This window comes from Alosa pseudoharengus, unplaced genomic scaffold (genome assembly GCF_046254945.1).
Source record: "Alosa pseudoharengus isolate Yale_2024_CS ecotype anadromous, Long Island Sound unplaced genomic scaffold, YU_APseudo_1.1 YU_APseudo_1.1_scf_16, whole genome shotgun sequence".
NCBI classification, from domain to species: Eukaryota; Metazoa; Chordata; class Actinopteri; order Clupeiformes; family Clupeidae; genus Alosa; species Alosa pseudoharengus.
The window spans coordinates 13,611,110-13,633,341 of NW_027468630.1; the positions used below are offsets into that span (position 1 = coordinate 13,611,110).

The window sequence follows — 22,232 nt, forward strand, 5'->3', positions numbered from 1 at the left end:
AAAACCTCTTTATTATCATGTAAGTTGCAAACAAAGTTGCAAACACAGTGACAACTGTGTCTCAGTGACAACAAACACATGTGACAACCAACCCCACGAGCTATGTGACAACCATCCCCAACTGACCTCTTGACAAAGATGTTAACCTAGCTGCCACATGGCTTTAACTTGATAGCTAAAATATGACTCAAAATAAAGCTACTACCTTTGGCTTTTTAATGAGTGTTTTGTTTTTGAACTACTAATATCCTACAAGCTCTCAATACAAAAACAACACCAACATGAAAATTTACTCTGACCCATGAAATTTAAAAATTGTCTCCTCACCTCAATGCTGTGTGTCTGCTCAGCAAAATTCCTAGTGCAAATGAGTAAGCTATCAAAGGGTAACATTTTGATATCAAAATTTTACCACAGCATCACCTAGTGTGCCTGGAATAAGCAATGTGACAACCAACCCGTGAGACAACCACCCCCGGTCTCCCCTACTGCACCCTACTGCGGTGAGGTAGGGCTGTCAACAATATCGCAAAAGCTACTGGTACAATTTTCACAAAACTTCTTGGAAAGGTGTAGCACAGGCTAAGGAAATCCCATACATCAGCCATCACCAAATGGCGGACCGCGGTCCGAGTCCGGACCGTGACGTGATCCTATCCGGACCCAGACCATAATAGCCTAATTTAGATTTTCACGTAAGATTTCAAAGCTGCGCTAAATGTTTAGTTGGTTAGGATAACAGCATTTACTTGAGGAGCTTCAGGAACCATCATTTCGCTTGCTGCTACTCAGCCAGTGAAATCTGTGAATTCTGATAAAGTCGAGTCAGTGAGTAAAGTAGTAGCCTACTATGGAGAAGAGACTGATAGCCTGAAACGAGCGAGGAGAGGAGACGGGACGAGAAACAATCAGATGGATATCTAAGTTAACGATAAGTAAGTTATTTTCAAATCATCGATTGCTCAAAGAGGAGAAAGCTAGAGAGCGAGAAGAGAGCTTTATATAACGATACGGGGGCAATACCACGCAAAACTGTCACGCCCGTAACGCCAACTAAATATGGATGTGACAGTTTTGCGCGGAATTGCCCTGGACCTCTTCTGTATTCTGAGACAGGCGATTTTAAGCGCCAATTTGAAGCACCTCTACTAGACAAAGCATATATTTTCAGCAAGCATAGGGTAGGCTAGGCCCATTCAACAGTGAACAGTGAGACCACAGAATATTTTACGATTTAAAGCAACACCAAAGAACTTTCCCTCTGTCGCACGCATGCTATTTGTTTATCCAGCACCAGCTTTGCAAATAACGATGTCCACAGACAAGGTAGAATATGTTGCACGATTTATAAAAAAAAAGTAGCCTACGATGTATTGCGACATCAGATGCAAGTCAAATTTGTAGTTTCTTATGTCTCATTCCATTGAACTACAGATCCGCTACCCGATCTGGGAAACTTATATAGTGCGGTTATAGCCGATAGAGGGCCGCGAAGCAAATGCAGAAGTGCCGTTCACCCTGTTACAAGTTGATGAACGACTGACACGATTTTGGAAACATTATTTTAAGGTATAAAAAACTCTTTGGTGTTGCTTTAAGAAGGCAATATGATTGATCCACCACAATCTAGTTAAGCCTACATGCATTCACTGCCCAACAACGTGATATTCCTGGGTTTCAGGGATTTCAGGTCAACATAAAAAAAACTAAAAAAAATAAATTAAACTTGCTGATTAATGGGTTCAAGGAACCAGCTGTGGAATATCCATCCTTGTCTCAGCTCAAATTTTATTTTAAGTTCACGTTAAGATCTTAAAAATAGCCAAGGCTACTCAAGTTTTTCTCCCCAATTAGGCTACTCTTATCTTGCCTTATTTCTCCTCATTTCGAATGTTGCCTTTTAGGCTACTTATTATGACCGCCGCTAGCGAAGCTAGCGAAGCGGTCATATAGGGATTGTCAAAGTTTTTTTTTTTTTTTTTTTTTTTTTTTTTTTTCGTCATCTACTTCCTGAAATTTTGGTCAACGATACCCGGGGCACCGAAACACCGGGGCACATGAAATTTGGTGGGTATGTAGCCCCACTAGACTTTTACGGAAAAATTTCGTTTGGTCCCCGGGGGCCACTCCCCCTCCGCGCTGGGCCCCCGAAACCCAAAAAATGCAGTTTTTCCTTAATAACTACCTGAACCGTGGCACCGAGGATGAAGAAATTTTTATGGTATGTTGGTCTCAAGGGCCCACATCAACCTAGCCCATAATCACTCATTTGTGATTTGCACCCCCCCGGTAAAAAATGAAAATGCAATATCATTCTGCTTTAATCGCCCCTCTCTTCAGTAAAGATGTTCAGAACTGCACCAAATTTTATGTGTATGATTAACCTGACATTCTCTGGGGGTATGCCAAGTTTCGTAGAATTTCATCCATGGGGGGGTCTAAAAAATTAAGTTATGTGTACATTTAGTGACTGTACACTCATTGGCCTGTAGATAGTGGTGCACACATATACACACACACACACAGGCACGTATTCCATCAGTATCGGCCGATACATAATTACACATTCAGTAGGATTAAAGGAAAACCACATATTCATCATAATAATAATTTGGCTGCATTTCCAGTATTGGCGTCACGTAGTCGTTTGTCCACTAGATGGCGCATCGTTGCAGTGAGACTAATTTTGTTGGAAGTTAATCTAAAGTGGGTTGAAAAGACACTACGCTTCCTACAAGGACAAGACTGTACAGTAGTTTGCCGCAGAGAACGTCTAAGGGTAGGATGATTTCTGCATGACATAAGTGAGTTAGCCACAACACGTTCGCTACGTGATGGTTTTTTAATGGAAAATATATAGGCTACCTGAAAGATAACCTGTCTATGATGCATCCTAAACACCGGGCTGCGACATTTAGCTGCTCAAAGTCTCAAAAAGCATCTGAGTCAACGCTCATTCCCAAACACCCATATAGGCTACAATCCTCTATTTTCAAAGGTGATTCAAGTAAGGAAGAGCATGGCTCAAAGTAAAGTAACTGAAACTACATAAATTCGTCAAAGTGAATAATTTGTGTCAACTCGCCGCAATGTAGATTTATTAACGCACCCGTGATGATCTACATCTCCATTTAAACCAGATGTTTTAGAGCGCACGTTGAGATGTATTCAGGACAGGGCTGTACTTACACATATTTGTTGCACGTGCTACAAAAATCATTCTTTGCGATGGATGATTTAGTACCAACGTTACACCGGTCAGATACAGTTTGCCTATGGCTATTCCGTGAGACTGAGGCGCTTTTTGTTTGTTCGAAGTGCGTGTTTAGGGTGTGAGAGGGGAGTCGATGTGCTTTGATTCCAGCTTGGTAGTTGTAGTCTATGCGATTAAAAAACACGTGTGTGTGAAGTATCCAAACAATGATAACGCTTTCATTATGGCTGCTTAACCACAGACCTTGAGCTACTGTACAGTGGGTTGGGTTCCATTTACAAGTGTCCACTTCATTCGCCCTTTCCGTGATCTAAGTGAAATGTATTACTGATATGCAAAACTATTAACTTTTCGCCAAGAGGTGGCAGCTTGATACTGTAAGGTGTAAGCCATTGGTTCCAAAGGAGATTTTATTTGGGTCGCCAGCATAGCCTAGTGACAAGTGTTGTGTAATAGGCCTAGCATAGGGCCTACCTTATATAGCTTAAAGTTTGTTAACAGTCACGGTTTTGTCATAACTCCCTCTATGCATTTTTGCATTTAGAATAGCTCTGAAACCGGGGGGCGAACACGTCGCAGGGGGGCGCCAGTGCGTGGATATCTCAATCGCAAAATTAAACAATATTTCTATCGGGCGCCTATCATGGACTAGGCTGGGTGAAAATCAAAAGATTGCGTCAAAAGATTGAGCTTAACCATGGACCTCATAGTTGCAAAATGCAAGAAAACATGAATCAGCATATTATTTGCACAAACAATAACGGACAGTAGCTCTTCAACTTTGCCCGTTAAAATGTGTGAACAGTCTCGCAACGCATTTCATGAAGGCCCTTTTGGACATGTCAGTTATTTGAACCACTGGGTAAAACGGCATTTAGTTTTAGACTACTGGTATTTAATTTGTGCATTGACAATAAAGCTGAATATCATTTGAACTACTGTAGATGACTAAACTTATGCATATGTAGAAGAAGAAACATTCACAAAAATCCATGACGTGACCTCTCTTCTTGATAGCTGTTGAAAACTGCATGGAACTGACAGGGATTGTTTTGTTTAATAATAAATAAATAAATACATTATGCTGCTACCTTCTGCTTTTCCCAAATACAATGTAGCCTACAGGTGTACCTTTCATCAGTCCAGTTGCAATGGATGGACTGTGATGAACTGCCCTACTTGTGATTGTTTAGAGATTTTAAAGGTTTTATAACAATACTACACATTTTTTGGCCCAGAAACAAATCTATTCACCTTTGCAGCGTCAGTAGGCTACTTTGTGTGCGGAATGTGTGCAAACACACATTCCAAACAAGCATACACAAAAGTTTCAAGAGTGGGGATGGAGTAGAAAATGGAGACAAATTCATTAATATGATTTATTTTCGCGGAATGGATGTACAGGACTGAGCGGCGGTCATATTTTGTACCGCTATGCGGTACATCTAGTTTTATTTCACATTAAACATTAGGCCTAGGCCTACACTCTTCTATTTCTTGAATTTCCCCTTGGGGATCAATAAAGTATCTATCTATCTATCTATCTATCTATCTACAACTAGGCTCCATCCATCCATCCTAATATTATACACGTACGTTAAACATTATGATGCTCCGGACCTTTGCTTGAGGAAATTTTCCGTAACTGGACCTCGCTGAAGATTAATTGAATACCCCTGGCCTAGTGTTTCTACATGTTGGCACAAAACGTCATTTCTGTCAGAAGCCAGTCTATAACGCATACAGGGGTAACATGAGGTGAGTCAGACAGAAGAGGGGCCTGTCTTAGTAGCCTATTCCTGAATCCTGTACCTTTCAAACTACGTTAAAATTGTGTGATTAGCCGCGAGGATAATAAAATCTAAATTAAAAGACAAAATCTTATTAGGCTCCAAACCTATGAGTCTAAGCATTAGTTTAAAAAAATCTTCATGTGTAAGTAATAAGTCAAAGAACCACATTCTGTGTAATATAGAGGTTATCATAAGATACTGTAGTTTGTAATTTCCAGGGACGGACCAGTGAAGTTGCTTCTTCTCCACCCTTCTCTTTTCACAAAACTCACGGGGGTGGGGGGTGGCATCTGTATCCGTCAAAAGTTTGGAATAACCTAATTGACTGACCTAACTAACGACTTGTTTGTGATTTTTAATAATATTTTTGCATGAAATGTATTGAAATTCTGTTTGGGGGTCCCTCAGACCCCACCACAGATTTGGTCCCCCCCAATGTTGACATCATGACTACGGCCTTGCTGTAAGCACATGAATTTGCTCTGCAGATCCGCTTGGCATTGCTCCAAATTCAAGTCCATTTCCGAATCACCAAAAGCCCAGGAACCAATCACAATCACTTATACGGTATGGGGTGGAGCTTATATGATGACAGACTAAGGAGTACAGTTATGTTGTTGAACACTGCCAGTGGCTGTGATGATGGCGTCAGTCAGCGTTAAACAATGTCGATATTTTCTGTGAAAATGAGTAAACAACTGCATTTAAAACATTTGTTTACAAGACAGGCGTGTGTTGCTGCATTACTGATTTGGTAGTGAGTTTAATGAGAGACAGTGAGAGGCCACACACATCCCAAAAGCATCTAGGTGGCTGCAGGATCTAAAGCACATTAGAGATGAGAGGATCCACACACCAAATTCAAACATGTTTTTTTTTTTCATTATTATTTGCTTTGACGTGTTGTGCACCACGGCTCTTCATCAGACAAGGCTATGAGCTTATTGAGCTCACAGAACTTTTTAAGAAAAAAATGAGGGGGTGTACCTTTGAATTGCTATAGTGTTTTTTTATGTATATAATGTGTCTTTAATTCCTTTTTTATAGGAAATAAGGAAAAAACAAAGAACTTACCATTTGTGGTTATTTCTCAAAACGTTATTATATCCATTGCCTTTACCCTCTGGGGTGTAAGTGACGGTAAGTAAATTTTCTGACTGGTTGATTTATTTCTAATTAATACTAACTGCCTGCTGTAAATCTTTGCTATCATAAAATATTTCAAACCTAAAGACAAAATGAACAAACAACAAATCGGTTTCAATTTACCAAAAAACACAACTGAGTTTTTTAAATAGGGTTATCCTAACTTTTCACCTTTATTGGCCCCAGAAATCTTGTGAAACTCATAACTGATCATGAGAGTATTTCAAATTTAGACACATCATTTAGACACATCATTTAGACACTAATAGTGTAAATGGGAAAAAAGACTTGCAGATTTTGATTTGTGTAACCACAGGACAGTTTTCCACTTTGCCTTGGTCCATCTTAAAAGAGCTTGCCCCCAGATAAGACAACAACATTTCTGGATCATGTCTAAATGTGATTACCTCTTTGCATGGTAGTGTTTTAACCAGGGGCGTAGATTTGCATGGGGACCGAAGGACGTGTCCACACCAATGTCAAATTACGACTGAAATGTAACTTCAGTGCTGCGGATCATTTCTCTGCGCCATCCCCACATCCATTCGTCTCGGTGGAATATCGTAGGCCTACACACTTTTCACGCAACACATGACAAACCATACCGAACACAAAGGTGTAATGCATTCCCATGTATAGTTAGCTGTTCCAGAGTAATCCGGTTTTGAAATAAATTGTAGCAAAATTCAACATGGTCTTTCGGCTATAAGCATTTCTTAAAACTGAGCTGTGCTTACATCGCCTAGATATCTGTAATTATTAGAATCAGAGAATATACAGGCAGCTTACGGTTAAGAGTTTGTCAATGTTTTCTTTTCACAAAATGCTAAGCATGCATGTATTTAAGTTTCTTAAAACTGAGCTGTGCTTAAATGGGTCAATGCATGATTTCATAACAGACCAAATAGAAAATAAATGTTAAATGTTAAATATAGCCTACATATCTGTACATAGGCCTATTAAAATCAGATTATGTAGGCTACACAGTATAGTTAGATCAAGTTGGACAATAGCACATTTTAATCATGGATAGTAGTTAGACAATAGCACATTTAAATCATTTTATATATCTATAGTGGCTGGTGAAAGACTTGAGGGGGGGGGGGGGTGTTAGTGGGTAGTGTCCCCACCAAAGCTCAGACCAAACCTACGCCCTTGGTTTTAACCAGCATTTGTGGATGGAGCATCAAACTTATTTCATAGACCATGTTTATTGGAACTTTTCCAGAGCCCTTACAATGACTTTCTTTACAGAAACAGGTCTGTTTTTAAAGCAGTGCCATCAAGATAGCACCCATGCAATATTGTTTTTCAGCCCTCTCCCTTGTTTACAAAGATTTTTCTGGGTTCTCTGAATATTTAATGATATTATGTCCTATAGATGATTGTACAAATCTGTGTGGACAAATAATGCAACAGAGTGACATCTTTACTTCTGAAAGGCTCCAAATCCTAGATGCTCTTTTTATGCCCAATCATAGCCTAATTAGTTGTGAAATGATCCTTGCATCTTCTTCAGCATTACACTTTTTGGAAATGGGGTTGTACGAGAAACGGCATGTAGCTGTAAAGATAATTGTTTACCCTCCTAAACTGTGTGACAACAATTACATGAGATTCTCAACCTTTTTATGTTTTTGTTTTGCCTTAATAGGATCTGTTGATGAGTCAGCCACTTGTGTGATTGTTAACATTACACGCTTTCTCCTACTTGTGAAGTTCAGCCATTTTCCAGGTATTCAATATTTGACAGCTTATTAATTCTAATCAGTATAACTGATTGATTAATTGAGATGTACTGTACTTTGCTAGTTCTACTTCCTTGTCCTCAACCTGCAACCACACTCATGCTCACTTTGATACTGAAATGACTTAAAATTCATACGGAATTGCTGGTTTACTGGATTTATCAGGCGAGTTTAAGTGCTGCAGAAACGCCAGACCAGTCTAGCAGTAGGTGAACTAGCATGGTGCAACAAAGTGCATATACCTACACCCCAGCATTTTTACTTTGTGCTAAACACGCCATTACAGAGCATACAGCACCCACCCTCTGGTGGATCAAAGCACAATAAGTTTAACCCTTTCCTGACGCAACGACAAAAGGTGGTCTTCCACACACAGTCAGCACTGCTCCACTGCTACTAGGTGAGCTTGCTAGTGCCAAGCCTCTGGTGTAGCATGCTGTAACTGCGCCCTTCCCAAGCGCAGCTTAAAGGGAAACTTGGCAGGATTTCCCCCTCTGCTGGAGAAATTGTGCATTACGCTATTTCAAACTGGAAAAAAGTAATGATAAAGCCCATGGATTTGTTAACAAGCTAGCGAAACGGTTAGCATAAGTTCGGAAGAACAATGTGGATGTTACAAGGTAAGAAACACGATTTAAAACGAGTTTCTTGTTTCTCACTTCTCTTTCCGGGACGGTAGTCTCAATGTTGCAAGGTTGGTTTTCCGCCTGGGGCAGCGGGGAAAGTCACCATTTTCACCAGAACAGGTCATTTAACCATCCAAATGATTTCTAAACGGGATTATTAGAAATAGTTGCCAAGTTCCCCTTTAAAGGATAATTACGGTATTTAGCACTTTGAGTCCCTTTTCTGGTTTGTTTCGGATGAACTAGAGTGGTGGACACCGAAATTTTGACGATGGGTCCTGTCTTGACTTTCTGACTCGTTTTGAATCGCCTTTGACAGGCTGGCTATGGGCATGCACAAACATGTCCTTAAAACAACCCTTAACGTTCGTTTTCAAAACTGTGCAACTCACCAAGTGGTTAGTGGTGGTGTTCGTTGTTTATTAAAAACAAATATATTGTATCAATGTATGATTTCAATCTGTGTTATTTGTTATTGTGGAACTATTTTTTCAGATAGCTTACAACCGTGTATAAACTTCCGCTCAATATTTGAGTCTGAAGCATAGACAGTAAAAGAAATCAAAATGGCATTTTACAAAATGGCAAATAAAACACGACAGAAACTATATTTCGCTATGCTACTTGTTTTGGAACATCAACGAACATCACTAACCACTGTGAGTTGCACAGTTTTAAAAATGAACGTTAAGGGTTGTTTTAAGGACATGTTTGTGCATGCCCATAGCCAGCCAGTCAAAGGCGATTCAAAACGAGTCAGAAATTCGAGACAGAACCCATCGTCAAAATTTCGGTGTCCACCACTCTTTCATCCAAAATAAACCAGAAAAGGTATTCAAAGTGCTATATGTAACTATATGGGTCCGACGGACACAAAGTGTGTCCAAATTCACATCCATTCTTCTCTGTTTAATTACTCAGAAGTACACCAAGATATCTCATTACACAAAAATCAGACGTGAAACCGTGCAACCTCAGTTTCCAAATGGTGCTAGTCGCTAGGCGTAAAGGCACAATTTAACTGACGCCCCCACGTCCAAGTGCAGTCATTGGAAATTATTTATTTTTTAAAGTTATAATTTTTTCTTTTAGCAAACATTGAAAACGGGTACCACAGACCCAAACACTTTACAAGGGTTAAATAAACAACTGTATTTGCTTAACAATATGGTGTAAGATGCTTGTGAAAGAAGGAAACTGTTGGACATGCAAGTCCACATGGACTACAAATGAACTACAACGTGACAACCAAGTGATGACAAGCCCACAACTGTGCAACTCTGTTAGCAAACTCTTCCCCCAGTTTCCCCACCAATTATTCCCACATGAGGTGACGTGAACAATGATGTTGTAATTGGGAAAAAGGTTTTTTTCCCATGCGCATGAACGCACCATAAGTTCCTGGCAGAGAAGTGACTATCCGCAAGGGGTTTCACACAGTCTAAACAGCACCACCTGGCTTGCACCAGCTGTAGAACCACAGTTACATACGTAACCAGTGTTTTTGTTACAGAACAATGCAGTCCCTGGAGAGTCATCCAGGACTTTGCTATCCCAGTGCAGTACTCCTTAATAACAGGGGTAGTAGCTGTAGGTAAGCCAGTTTGATGGATTCAACTTCTTCTTCAACTAAATAATTGAAATAATTATAATTGAAATGTTGAATGTCAATGGCCATTTAGTCCTCATCATTTTGTTACAGAATGCACTGGTATTCAATTGATATTTATTGTTATTTTATGCATCCTATTTTGTCAACCATTAAAACAAGCTCCCCTGAGTAAGAATGAAACGTGACTTTAATATTTTTCGTCATATTCAGTTTTCCATCTGTTGTTCAGTTGCTTTTATACAGATAGCTTTGGTTGAGGACCAATCTCATCATCTGTCGAAGGAAGCATTTGTACTTGGAGTTGCAGAAATTTTCCTGTTCTTGGCTGTCGCTATTATCTTCTGTGGTATCATTCTCAATCTAGGTAAAAAAAAAAATACAAAGCAAAAAAATGCACAACTCTGACTTCAACATCACATCACAGAACTGGTGGACTTTCGACTACATTCATGTCACACAGCTAATCATAGCTACAGTTATGACTGGTATCTTGTTACCCATGGTCACTACCAATGGTGCATGGGCACAAAGCTACCATGACCCAGAAACCTGTTGTTTCCTCCTTCATATGCAAATCTCAGGCTTTGAAATGACCACTGAAGAACATGTGAATCTGAACACAGACATAGGGTCCTAACTTACATCCAGCGCATCGTGGCGCCAGACGTGATGCAAGTCTTGTTCCTAGCTTACACCCAAGGCAGTGATCATTATTCTGCCAACGCACGAGTTGATAAGTTGTCAAATGAACTTTAAAGGAGAATTCCGGTGTGAAATTGACCTTAGCTGCACTGAAAGATGTTGCCGAGTACTTACATGTGTCCAATAGGCACCTTCGCTCACCCCCTAGTATTCCGAATTGCGCCGATTTTCGCCGAACTTGCATAAGGTTTTCAGCTAGCTGTGGGGGCATAGCGTAGCCTATGCAGCTAAATCGCTATTTATACACCATTAAAAATGTTCCAAGTTACTCCACACTGCATTGGTAGACTTCTGAGGGTCCTGACATTTAAAACGAGATACTGAGAACTTTGGAAGTGCACAGGAAGTTTATTAAAAAAGACTGTTTATACAAGCAGTACCTTCAGAGAATCTCTCCGCTGGCCGCCATCTTGTAATGAAGTCGCGATCAGTCGACTGCCGAGCACGAACGAACAGGAAGGACAGGGGAACAGATTGCAAAAGTAATTACAAAATTACAAAATTACTAATTACAAAAGTAAATAGGAAATATATAGTTACTGTCTACATGAGCATGATGACTACACGGTATCAACGAAGCTCAAAAGGTTTTACATCAGTGATGGGAATCTCACGTAATGTTGTTGACAGAAGACGTGCTGCACACGTGAAGGAAACAGCTGATCCGTTGCTGCTCACGTGGAGTGACCGGCCGGCATGTGTGAGGCTACCTACTGTCTATGGAGGCTACAGGTATACCTGACATTACGGAGGAAGACGAGGCGAAGAGCAGGAAGGATGGTTCGCGTATGTGCAATACTAGGTTGTGGCAAGAGGATGAGGAGCTACAATCCAGAAACGTTTCACAGGCTACCTTTCCAGGAGCCCACTTTAAAACAGTGGCTTGTTGTTTTGCAACTCGATGTCGAGACACCTGTCAATATTCTAAAACAGAAGGATTACCGTGTATGTAGTCGACATTTTGATGCAGACGAGTTTGCTATCCCTACAAGAGGATCAAATCCCCCCAAGACGGGTAGGCTACATCTGAAGAAAAATGCCATCCCGAAAGCAACGGTAATTGCTCCAGAGGTATGTATGAAATTGTTTGACTATTTGCATGTAAATCACAATGTTTTGGAATCGTGTAACGTTACATGACCAAACTTTGCTTGCTAACAAGCCACTTAGCTTTGTATTCCGGAGAGCAGTTTATGCTGGCGTTACTTTTCCTAGCCCACCATCAGAAATAGAAAGAAATGTAGTTTGGGAGGGAGGAAGGGGTGGGCGTTGTTTCAGTGTGTATTTTGATAAATGGAATAGATGCATGCGTGGGGGACCGGACGCTTTCCAGGTAACCTAACCTGGCCGAACGTGACTCGGGATCCGCCGAGGTGAGTGGGGGATGGTTGCCAGTCCAAGCCAGTCACTAGTATCCGGACATTTTGAATAGCGTAGTCATTTATATTTTGCAGATCCGATGATTTCAAATTCCTCGTATAACTATGTGTCTTCTTCGTATTCTGCCATCTTCTCAAGATTTGCAAACTTCCAATTCCAGTCCACAAGTAATGTAAATAATCACGTAACTGATCAGCTGTTTCCTTTACGTGTGCAGCACGTCTTCCGTCAACAACATTACACGAGATTTCCATCACTGATGTAAAACCTTTTGAGCTTCGTTGATACCGTGTAGTCATCATGCTCATGTAGACAGTAAGTCAAAGTCAAAGTCAAAGTCAAAGTCAGCTTTATTGTCAATTTCTTCACATGTTCCAGACATACAAAGAGATCGAAATTACGTTTCTCACTATCCCACGGTGGAGACAAGACATATTTTAACAATTTTAAGTCCACAGACAAACATAACATTCAAGTAAACAAAAAAGTAAGTAAATAAGTAAATAAGAGGGCACATATAATGAAAAAATAAGAGCAGCAAAATTTGGTTGAAATTGTGCATAGACAGTCAATAAAATAAAATACTAGTGCAAAGTCAGGCCAATAAGAGGCTGAGGTAGTTCTGTTTGACCTAAGTAAGAAATAAAGTGGCATAGTGGTGCAAGTTATGTAAGAGCAGCAGAAGTGTTGTGTTTCCAGGACAACAACAACAAGTTGCAAAGTGTACAAGTGTGCAAGTGGAGTGGTGCAGGCGGCCATTTGTGGGTCCAATGTCCAGGATGTTATGTAGCTGAGGGTGGAGGGGGGAGAGGAGGGAGAGAGTTCAGCATCCTAACAGCTTGGTGTATGAAGCTGTTGGTGAGTCTGGTAGTGCGGGAGCGCAGGCTTCTGTACCTCTTCCCAGAGGGCAGTAGATCAAACAGATTGTGAGCGGGGTGACTTGCATCACTCACAATTTTGGTCGCCTTGCGGGTGAGGTGGGTGGTGTAAATGTCCTTCAGGGAGGGGAGTGAAGCACCAATAATCCTTCCAGCTGTGTTCACTATGCGCTGCAGGGCTTTCCTGTTGTATTCAGTGCAGCTTCCGCCCCACACAGCGATACAGCTGGAGAGGATGCTCTCAATGGTGCCTCGGTAGAATGTGGTCATGATGGCTGGTGGAGCACTTGCTCGCCTGAGTTTCCGCAGGAAGTACAGGCGGCGCTGAGCTCTCTTCGCCAGTGATGCTGTGTTGGTGGTCCAGGAGAGGTCTTCACTGATGTGCACCCCCAGGAATTTGGTGCTGCTCGCTCTCTCCACCACAGCACCGTCGATGGTCAGTGGCAGGTGTTGGGTGTGACCTCTCCGGAAGTCAACAACAATCTCTTTGGTCTTGCTGACGTTCAGCAGGAGGTTGTTGTCCCTGCACCACGTGGTCAGATGGTCGACCTCCAACCTGTATTGAGTCTCGTCGCCCTTGGTGATGAGACCCACCAGAGTTGTGTCGTCAGCAAATTTCACTATGTGATTGTTGCTGTAGGTTGCAGTGCAGTCATGCGTCAGCAGGGTGAAGAGCAGCGGACTGAGCACGCAGCCTTGGGGGGCCCCTGTGCTCAGTGTGATGCTGCTTGAGGTATTGTTGCCAACACGTACTACTTGAGGCCTCTGACAGAGGAAGTCCAGTAGCCAGTTGCAGAGGTAGGTACTGAGTCCCAGTTTGTCAAGTTTGCAGATGAGTTGTTGTGGTAACTATATATTTCCTATTTACTTTTGTAATTAGTAATTAGTAATTTTGTAATTACTTTTGCAATCTGTTCCCCTGTCCTTCCTGTTCGTTTGTGCTCGGCAGTCGACTGATCGCGACTTCATTACAAGATGGCGGCCAGCGGAGAGATTCTCTGAAGGTACTGCTTGTATAAACAGTCTTTCTTAATAAACTTTCTGTGCACTTCCAAAGTTCTCAGTATCTCGTTTTAAATGTCAGGACCCTCAGAAGTCTACTAATGCAGTGTGGAGTTACTTGGAAAATTTTTAATGGTGTAAAAATAGCGATTTAGCTGCATAAGCTACGCTATGCCCCCACAGCTAGCTGAAAACCTTATGCAAGTTCGGTGAAAATCGGCGCAATTCGGAATACTAGGGGGTGACCGAAGGTGCCTATTGGACACATGTAAGTACTCGGCAACATCTTTCAGTGCAGCTAAGGTCAATTTCCCACCGGAATTCTCCTTTAAGCACAAGCTTGTAAATGAAAATAATAGGTGTGGTCAGGTGCATGTTCATGTAACGCCACTAAAAATTCTGCTGCCACTGACCAAGAAAAACCTGGTCTAAATGGAAAGGCGGATGTAATCACAGGTATTTTGAAGGCGTACTGTTACGAAATGTAACAATTGCAACGAGTCCCAGGTAAAGACTCGTCTGCATAATGAATATCCTTAGGATTTTTATTCTGTCATTTGAATATTATTGGCATAAGTGTTGCTTTTTTCAGGCTATGTTTCGATTGTAACCCCTTGTCAGTCAATAGTGAAAGTAAACTAGATGTACCGCAGAGCGGTACAAAATATGACCGCCGCCCAGTCCAGCACATGTTTTCCACAAAAATAAGTCACGCTGAAAGGCATATATGATTCTAACTGTCTCACTGAATTGCATTTTGCACACTCAGTTCTCACTGGTATCTGCTAGACAACAAGTACCAAAACATGATTAGTTCATAGATTTCACATGTAATATACATTTTATACAACCCCACCGCCATCTTCCCTGTTCTGAGAAATTGTTGAATTGTGTTCATGTGTGCGTGTACATGTTTATGTTTATGTGTGTGTGTGGGTGGGTGTGTGTGCGTGCAGGTGCATGTGCTTGTGTGTTTGCCTGTTTATGTGCCTGTGTGTGTGCCTGTGCGTGCATGCGTATATATGTCTACTGTGTGAGTATGTGTCATACGTAGGATTACTGTGAATGTATGTGTGTGCGTGTGTATCTGTTTATGCACATGTGTGCATATGGAATGGGTTTACATGACCCCTGGAGGCAAACATATGCAAAAAATCATCCTAGGCCCTACGGTTCTCAAGATATTCACAGAAAACTGTGTCTGCCCTACCCTCCTTTCGGGGGGGTCCAGTCCAGCGGGCGGGGGCTACAGATCAAAACGAAAAGCGATGGTTCCATGCTATCCATGTGGGGTTATATGCCCACCAAGTTTCGTGTACCCCGGTCTTTCAGTGTCCCGGGAATCCTTGTTGGTGTACGGTCACTAAATGTACACATAAATTATATTATTGTAAGGCCCCCCATGAACGAAATCCACGAAACTTGGCATGCATTCGGAGGGTGTCATAATGATCCTACACTTTCAATTTCATGCCCTACGGTTCTCGAGATATTCACAGAAAACTGTCTCCGGCCACCTACAGGCCAGTTGGTGTATAGTAACATAAATTAATTTATTGTGTGGCCCCCCATGAAAAGAATTCCACGAAACTTGGCGTGCATTCAGAGGGTGTCATAATGATCCTACACTTCCAATTTCATGCAGTTTTGACTATGTTAGGTCACAGATTCCTGCGATTACAATACCTAATTTTTACTTTTTTGTGTTTAACTAGGTGGCGCTATACATGAAATGAGTGGTTATGGAATGGGTTGACATGGCCCTTTGAGATCAACATACAAAAAAAAATGGTCCTCCTAAACCCTACAGTTCTCGAGATATTCACAGAAAACTGTGTCTGCCCTACCCTCCTTTCGGGGGGTCCAGTCCAGCTGGGGGGCTACAGATCAAAACGAAAAAAGGAGGTTCCATGCTATCCATGTGGGGTTAAATGCCCACCAAGTTTTGTGTACCCCGGTCTTACAGTGTCCCGGGAATCCTTGACGGAAATTTGGACATGCGAAAAAAAAGAAAATAAAAAAAATCTGACTAAACCTATATGACCGCCGCTTCGCTGCGCGGCGGTCATAATAACTAAGTGTAAGACTTTGTTTTGTCATTACCTACCAAAATACCAGGCGAGTACAGATGCATGTAGGCTATACTCTGCATATATGATCTCACGTGCAAGCAGATTCCTTCTGCAGACATGTGCTCACTTGTTGTCAAAGTACACAGTTTGATTTTGCACTACGTTCCTTACTCTTAAAGTCAAGTCAAGTTTATTTATATAGCGTATTTCATACACAGAGGTCATTCAATGTAGCCTGACGTTGTCATACTCAAATTCTAGTCAGAATATTAGTCTGATACTGCTCCATTGGGACGTAATTATGGGGCGTGTTTCAACCGATACAGGGGGGGAATGCCTCTGCACTCAATTGGATAGACCTAACCAATCAGAGCAACGAAATAGCTTACCGTGAGATGTAGGAAGAAAACACGAACCATCATTCTTCTCCACAAATGCCTTAACATTGTTTTCTGGTCTTTTGTTAAAGTTATTGTGCCATCAATATCTCCTACAACACTCATTAGCGAAATCTAAGAGATATGTAGTCGGGTAGGAAAAGGAAAGGGTAGGAAAAAACTGATAGCCTATATCCCCTCCGTTTTTAAAAATAATTCCGTTGAACACTGATATGCTACAAACATGTTATAAACAGCTGGCAAAGGCTGTTGCAAATCCCTCGAACAGGTGGTCAATCAGAGATTTCAAACGAACGAGGGAACAACATGCAACATCTCGCGCATCTCAACTTTGGCCAAAGTTTTCAGAAATAATAGTTTTCAGTGATACAAACTCATTGAAATAATATGTATTTTCCATATGGGTGCTCAAATGACGTGATAGACGAGGTGCTGTTGCTCACCTGTCCATCATCGTAATTCGATTTGATTGGTCCGCCCAGGTCTGGGGCGAGCATAGTTTCTCCACAACGGAGCAACCAGACCGAACTTCCCGACCTCAAATGTTGTGGGCGGGACTAAGTTCGGCTGGCACCCAGGCTACATTCAATGTGCTTTACATGAACAAAAGCAAAAAGTAATAGCAAGTAAAAGCATAGAAGGGCAACAGTCAAAGAATACTTTAAAAAGTAAAGATCATAATAAAAAAGAAAACATAAAACACACAAGGTAATATCATTAAAAAAAACTTTGCTTATACCGCTAACATATGGCCCATAGTGTGACGCAAACACAGACTGACATACACCATCCCTATGACCACCGTCTGCATCCATACACTTTACGCCACTTTGAGTTACCCTTTCAGGTAGAAGTTGCTAGAGCCCGTTGTCAGGGGTCTTTGGTTGCAAGGCGGCTAATCAGCGTGAATGTGGATGCTAGCTATGCATGAGGAAGTGCTATATCTGATCAAAGGTTTTTTTCAACTGGCTTGTACAATAGCATCTGAGCATGTTTTTGACAGGTCAAAGTTCCATACCTTCTATGTTAACATCAGAGAAGGTCAGAGAGGTCAAATATCTCGTTCATCCATTCTGTGTCATCTACTGTATGTGATCAGTTTCGTCAGTGCTCTTCTCTTCTCATTTTCTTTAACAGGGGTGGTCGTATCAGTGAGACAACACAGAAATCATAGTAGCAGTAAGTACCATGAGTACTGAATCACACAAAAATGAAGTCTGCCCATGCAACAGATTTTAGGATAGAAAACCTTGTTGTACCATTGCAATGTATGGAAATCCTTATTGGAATATTGTACAAATTGTATGTTTATGTCAAAATATTAGTATATGACATTTCATAAACAAACATAGCCTATCAACAAAGTTAAATAGCTTTTCCTATGTTTCTTGTTTTTCAGACCAATTGTTCCCATACAACCTTTTAGTTCTTTGCGCTGAGTTCAGCAACAGTGGACTATTTGGTCTCTTCATGAATGGTTATAAAGCAAGTCCAGAGAGTAAGCAAATATGGTTCTTCAAATTTTACATTTAATGTTAGCTCTAATATTTTAAAAATGGCTCTCAGTAGACCACTCCACCAAGCATCTTGGATTTGTAACAGATCCTTGGTGGAGGTAGCTATAGTATACATACAGTGTAGTGTTTTTTGTATCCAAATAGCCCTTGCTTTGAAATACCGGTATCAATGCAATGCTGTCACATCATGTTTTTTAAACCATGGAAGTATTCAGACTGACGTGTAGGCCTACTGTCTGTGAAATTCTGTCACATTTCAAACATGTCCTCATATGTATTTAAAATTTAGATTTTTTTACTTTCTAGAACTTCTTGCTATGATGTCTGCTGTGAATATGGGACTGATGCTTTCTATCACTGCTCAGAGATATTGTGCCCAGAAAGTTAATTATGTTTGTAAGTATTACTACGTTCAAGAAATTACAAGAAATTGTGGCTAATGTTTTATGCTTAGTTAGATTTAGACCAATTTCTTGCAGACAATGGGCTTTTATGCAGATTTTTGTTTGTTGTGCTATGGTATATTTTACAGGTAGCTAGATTATTGGCCAAGTGAATGAAAAAGATACATATTGTGTCATTAACATCAATTCCCCCCAAAATCCACAACATTGCAAAATCGGTATCAGTTAGTATGTCGACACCCTTCCTCAGTTCAGTTAGCATCTCGACACCCGTCCTTAGTTCCGACTGATGCTGCTCTATTGGTTAAGGCAGGTGTGTTGCTGCCGGTGTGTTGCTGCTGGTGTGTTGCTGCTGGTGTGTTGCTGCAGGTGTGTTGTGTGTTGCAGCAGGTGTGTTGCTGCCGGTGTGTTGCTGCTGGTGTGTTGCTGCAGGTGTGTTGTGTGTTGCAGCAGGTGTGTTGCTGCAGGTGTGTTGCTGCTGGTGTGTTGCTGCAGGTGTGTTGTGTGTTGCAGCAGGTGTGTTGCTGCAGGTGTGTTGTGTGTTGCAGCAGGTGTGTTGCTGCAGGTGTGTTGCTGTTGGTAACATACAGTGCACTCCACATTTACTGGCACCCCTGCTAAAGTTGAGTGATAAGAGCTGTAAAATATAATAATAATAATAATAATAATCTATTTTAGTATAACAATGAAAACAATGAGGACATTTGGACGGCACTGATGCAAGTTTTAGACAAAAAAATAATATCATGTTTGATTTCTGTTGAACAATATACACAGTCTTGCTAACCAAGAGCAATCTCAGCATGAAGACTCTTTTGTATTCTCTTCCAAATTGCCACTCTGTGTGTATGTTCATATAAGCTAGCTTGATGTTTCATTCAGTGTCGTAAGCTTTTTTATTTATTTACCACTCAATATGTTTTAGGTTGTGTTTGCGGTTTGGAATCAGCTTTGCTGTTGACATCGGTTGTTTCTAATGTCATAGCTTACGTATTCCATTACATCAACACTGATGCGGAACTTGGTAAGTATACAGCATAGAGTTCCACAAAAGGATTTTGTTGTTACTCAAAGTTGTGTGATACTATGTGTCTGTTGTATCAATATGTCATCTCTTTAAGGATGGGTCCTTCTCTTGGAGGCTGTGGCGTTTTTTGCTGCCTGGGTAGCAATGATTTCTGTGGTTTATTGCTGTGAGAAACCTTTTTCTCAGAAAATGAGAATGCGTGGATGTAAGTATGGTCATTTTAACACTTTCACTAAGAATTGTAATAGTTTTGCGGAATATTAGATGGATGATGGTAGCCTGGGTGTTCCCATGCTGCCTTGCGCGCAATTTGATTCACGCTGCTAAGGCAGCCTGGAGAAAATGGAGCAAATTTTCGCCTGAGATAGGGGACCAATCACAGAACAAGGGGGAAAGCAAGACAATTATGAGCTATGCACAGACGCATTTGATAGACATCTGTGGCACCCAATAAACGGATCTGGGCATTTTTTTCAAATACGAGAAAATGAACGTTTGGTTTCCAGACCACGTCTTATTGAGAAGTGGTGGCGCTAGCCAGGCTAGGATGATGGGTGAATTGATTTGATTTGAATTAATTTGATTTGACTTTTTGTTGTTTTTGTTAACCGAAAATCCAATTGAAAAAGACCTAAAATAAACTCAAGGCTCATTGACTGTGTTTACTTGCCCTTGCACTTCTCGGTTGTGATCGGGATCCCGATTTTGTGTTTGTGCATGTAAACATCATATCTTGATTTCAAAACCCGAGATAAGCCCTTATTCCGGTTTTGAGAAATCTGTTTATGCTAGCTGGAGTAGGCTACTTTGAAAGAAACAGGGATGCTGTTCCATGAAGATTATAGACTACAACTTACCAGCCAGCGACGTAGATTTCTATTGTTGGTAACTTGGATACAAATATTTACATTGTATACAAGGATATTAATAACTAACCAGGTGTCTCTATAAGCAGCATAGGCCTATTCTGAATATGATCAAAATTGGGATACGCCTCATAACTGGGACACTTAAGTCCATTTAAACGCAGTCATTCTGTAACTCCAATTGAAACCGGTCAGAAAACTCAACAGTTCTCATGTAGCCTACAATACTTTGGTGATAAATCTATGAAATGAGCTTGTAAACATATGTACTGTATAACATTAATGAATCTTAAAGGGATTCAGTGTTCCCAGGATCAGGCTTCGGTTCAAAATATTACTGCTGCTTATTTCTGCATTTTCTCTGAGAAAATAAATCTCACTTCTCATTTCTTTTCAACCCTTTTCTTGCAACTTCTTCTAAACCACAAGTGCTGTACCCCGGTAGCTCTTGAAACTGTTGAAGCTGTTGAAACTCAATTTTTTGCTTATGCTTGTCTGTCTTTCCCTCCTTCAGCCTGTAGATGGCACAAAACCAGGATGAACTTGCACACCAACCATCATAAGTGCTGTCTGTCTACATAATTACATCGGCAGTGTATGGTGTGTAAGTTCATCCTGCTCTGACTGCAGTGGGCTACTTCAAATAACAAGTACTTCAAGAAACAACCGCACCCTCCCAGCCTGGGTTTGGGGTATGACACCCAACTGACTCTCACAAAATGTAACACTTGCTTAAAACCTTTTTACAGAATTGTTTTGGCTGCTGAATTCTGACGTTGGCGGCCATTTTATTGAGTAGCCTAAGCCATATAAAACTTTAGTAATGTGAGCAAATGTGGCCAAGTGTACACCTACCAATTTTTAAGTGGTAGAAATATAAGTGCATAAATCGCCGTTTCCCCCATGGATTGGTTGTTATGGTGATCGTACAGGTTTTATGCAGTTTGGAGCAGCACACAGTTTTGCGGCGTGGGGGGGGGGGTTGTGGTAGAACTGGTTACAGCGCCTGTACCACATTCGGGTCCAGCTTGGGTCATTTCCCGATCCCATCTCTCTCTCCCGCTCGCTTCCTGTCACTCTCTCTACTGTCCTGTCAGATTAAAGGCAGACACCACCCCCCCCCCCCCCCCCCCCAAAAAAAAAATAAATAAATAAAATAAATAAATACATGTTTTTTTAAGAGAATTAAGAGACCACTGCAAATTTGAATATGACTGTCAACTCATTCGAATGTCACTCAGCAACTGTAGGATGACATCAAAAAATTTTTTAGTGGTCTTCATTTTTTTCCAGAGCTGTATAATCATATTTTGTGACAAATTGTATCTTCTTCTTTTCAGATAGGATTTCTTTCACCATTGCTGCAATTCTTATGACCACATATGCTTTCATATGCATTTACTTTGTCAGCCAACATAATGGAATCCATGGAAGTAAGACCTGTGTTGTGCTTCAGTAGCCCTACATCATGTTAGAATCAGACACTATCACATGAAAAAGTAGTGAAGAGATAGTCTTTCTTGATATGGTTCCACCTACTCTAGCCTATTCTATACTTTTAACTATTTTTACATGATAAGATACATGTAACCAGTTTCTTCTAATGAATCTGCAGAAAGGTCAGGATGTATCTTCGTTACAGTATATCTTCACATGTTGGCAGCACTCTTACTGCTTCACCCCCCAAAAAGTGCCACTGCACATTGTAATGACAGAGCTAATAAGCACCGTAAGTACTTCATCATTTCAGTAGTTTTGTGTTTCTACATGAATGTGCTCAATATGGAGTGCTTGACTATGTGTGCCAGGAACATCAAGTGTGCAGTCATACTTTCCAGAGAAAGATA

The 22,232-nt window shown here is 41.0% G+C and overlaps 1 protein-coding gene across 1 annotated transcript; it reads left to right on the forward strand.

The window, feature by feature from the left end:
* The first annotated feature begins 5,618 nt into the window (after positions 1 to 5,618).
* On the forward strand, positions 5,619 to 21,994 carry LOC143126097 (uncharacterized). Its single transcript, XM_076288014.1, has 11 exons — positions 5,619 to 5,658; positions 6,055 to 6,147; positions 7,808 to 7,888; positions 10,041 to 10,121; positions 10,369 to 10,503; positions 17,709 to 17,750; positions 17,971 to 18,069; positions 18,395 to 18,484; positions 19,418 to 19,516; positions 19,614 to 19,724; positions 21,726 to 21,994. The coding sequence occupies exons 1-11, from the start codon at positions 5,619 to 5,621 to the stop codon at positions 21,842 to 21,844; spliced, it is 990 nt and encodes a 329-aa protein (XP_076144129.1). The 3' UTR covers positions 21,845 to 21,994.
* Positions 21,995 to 22,232: the final 238 nt, after the last annotated feature.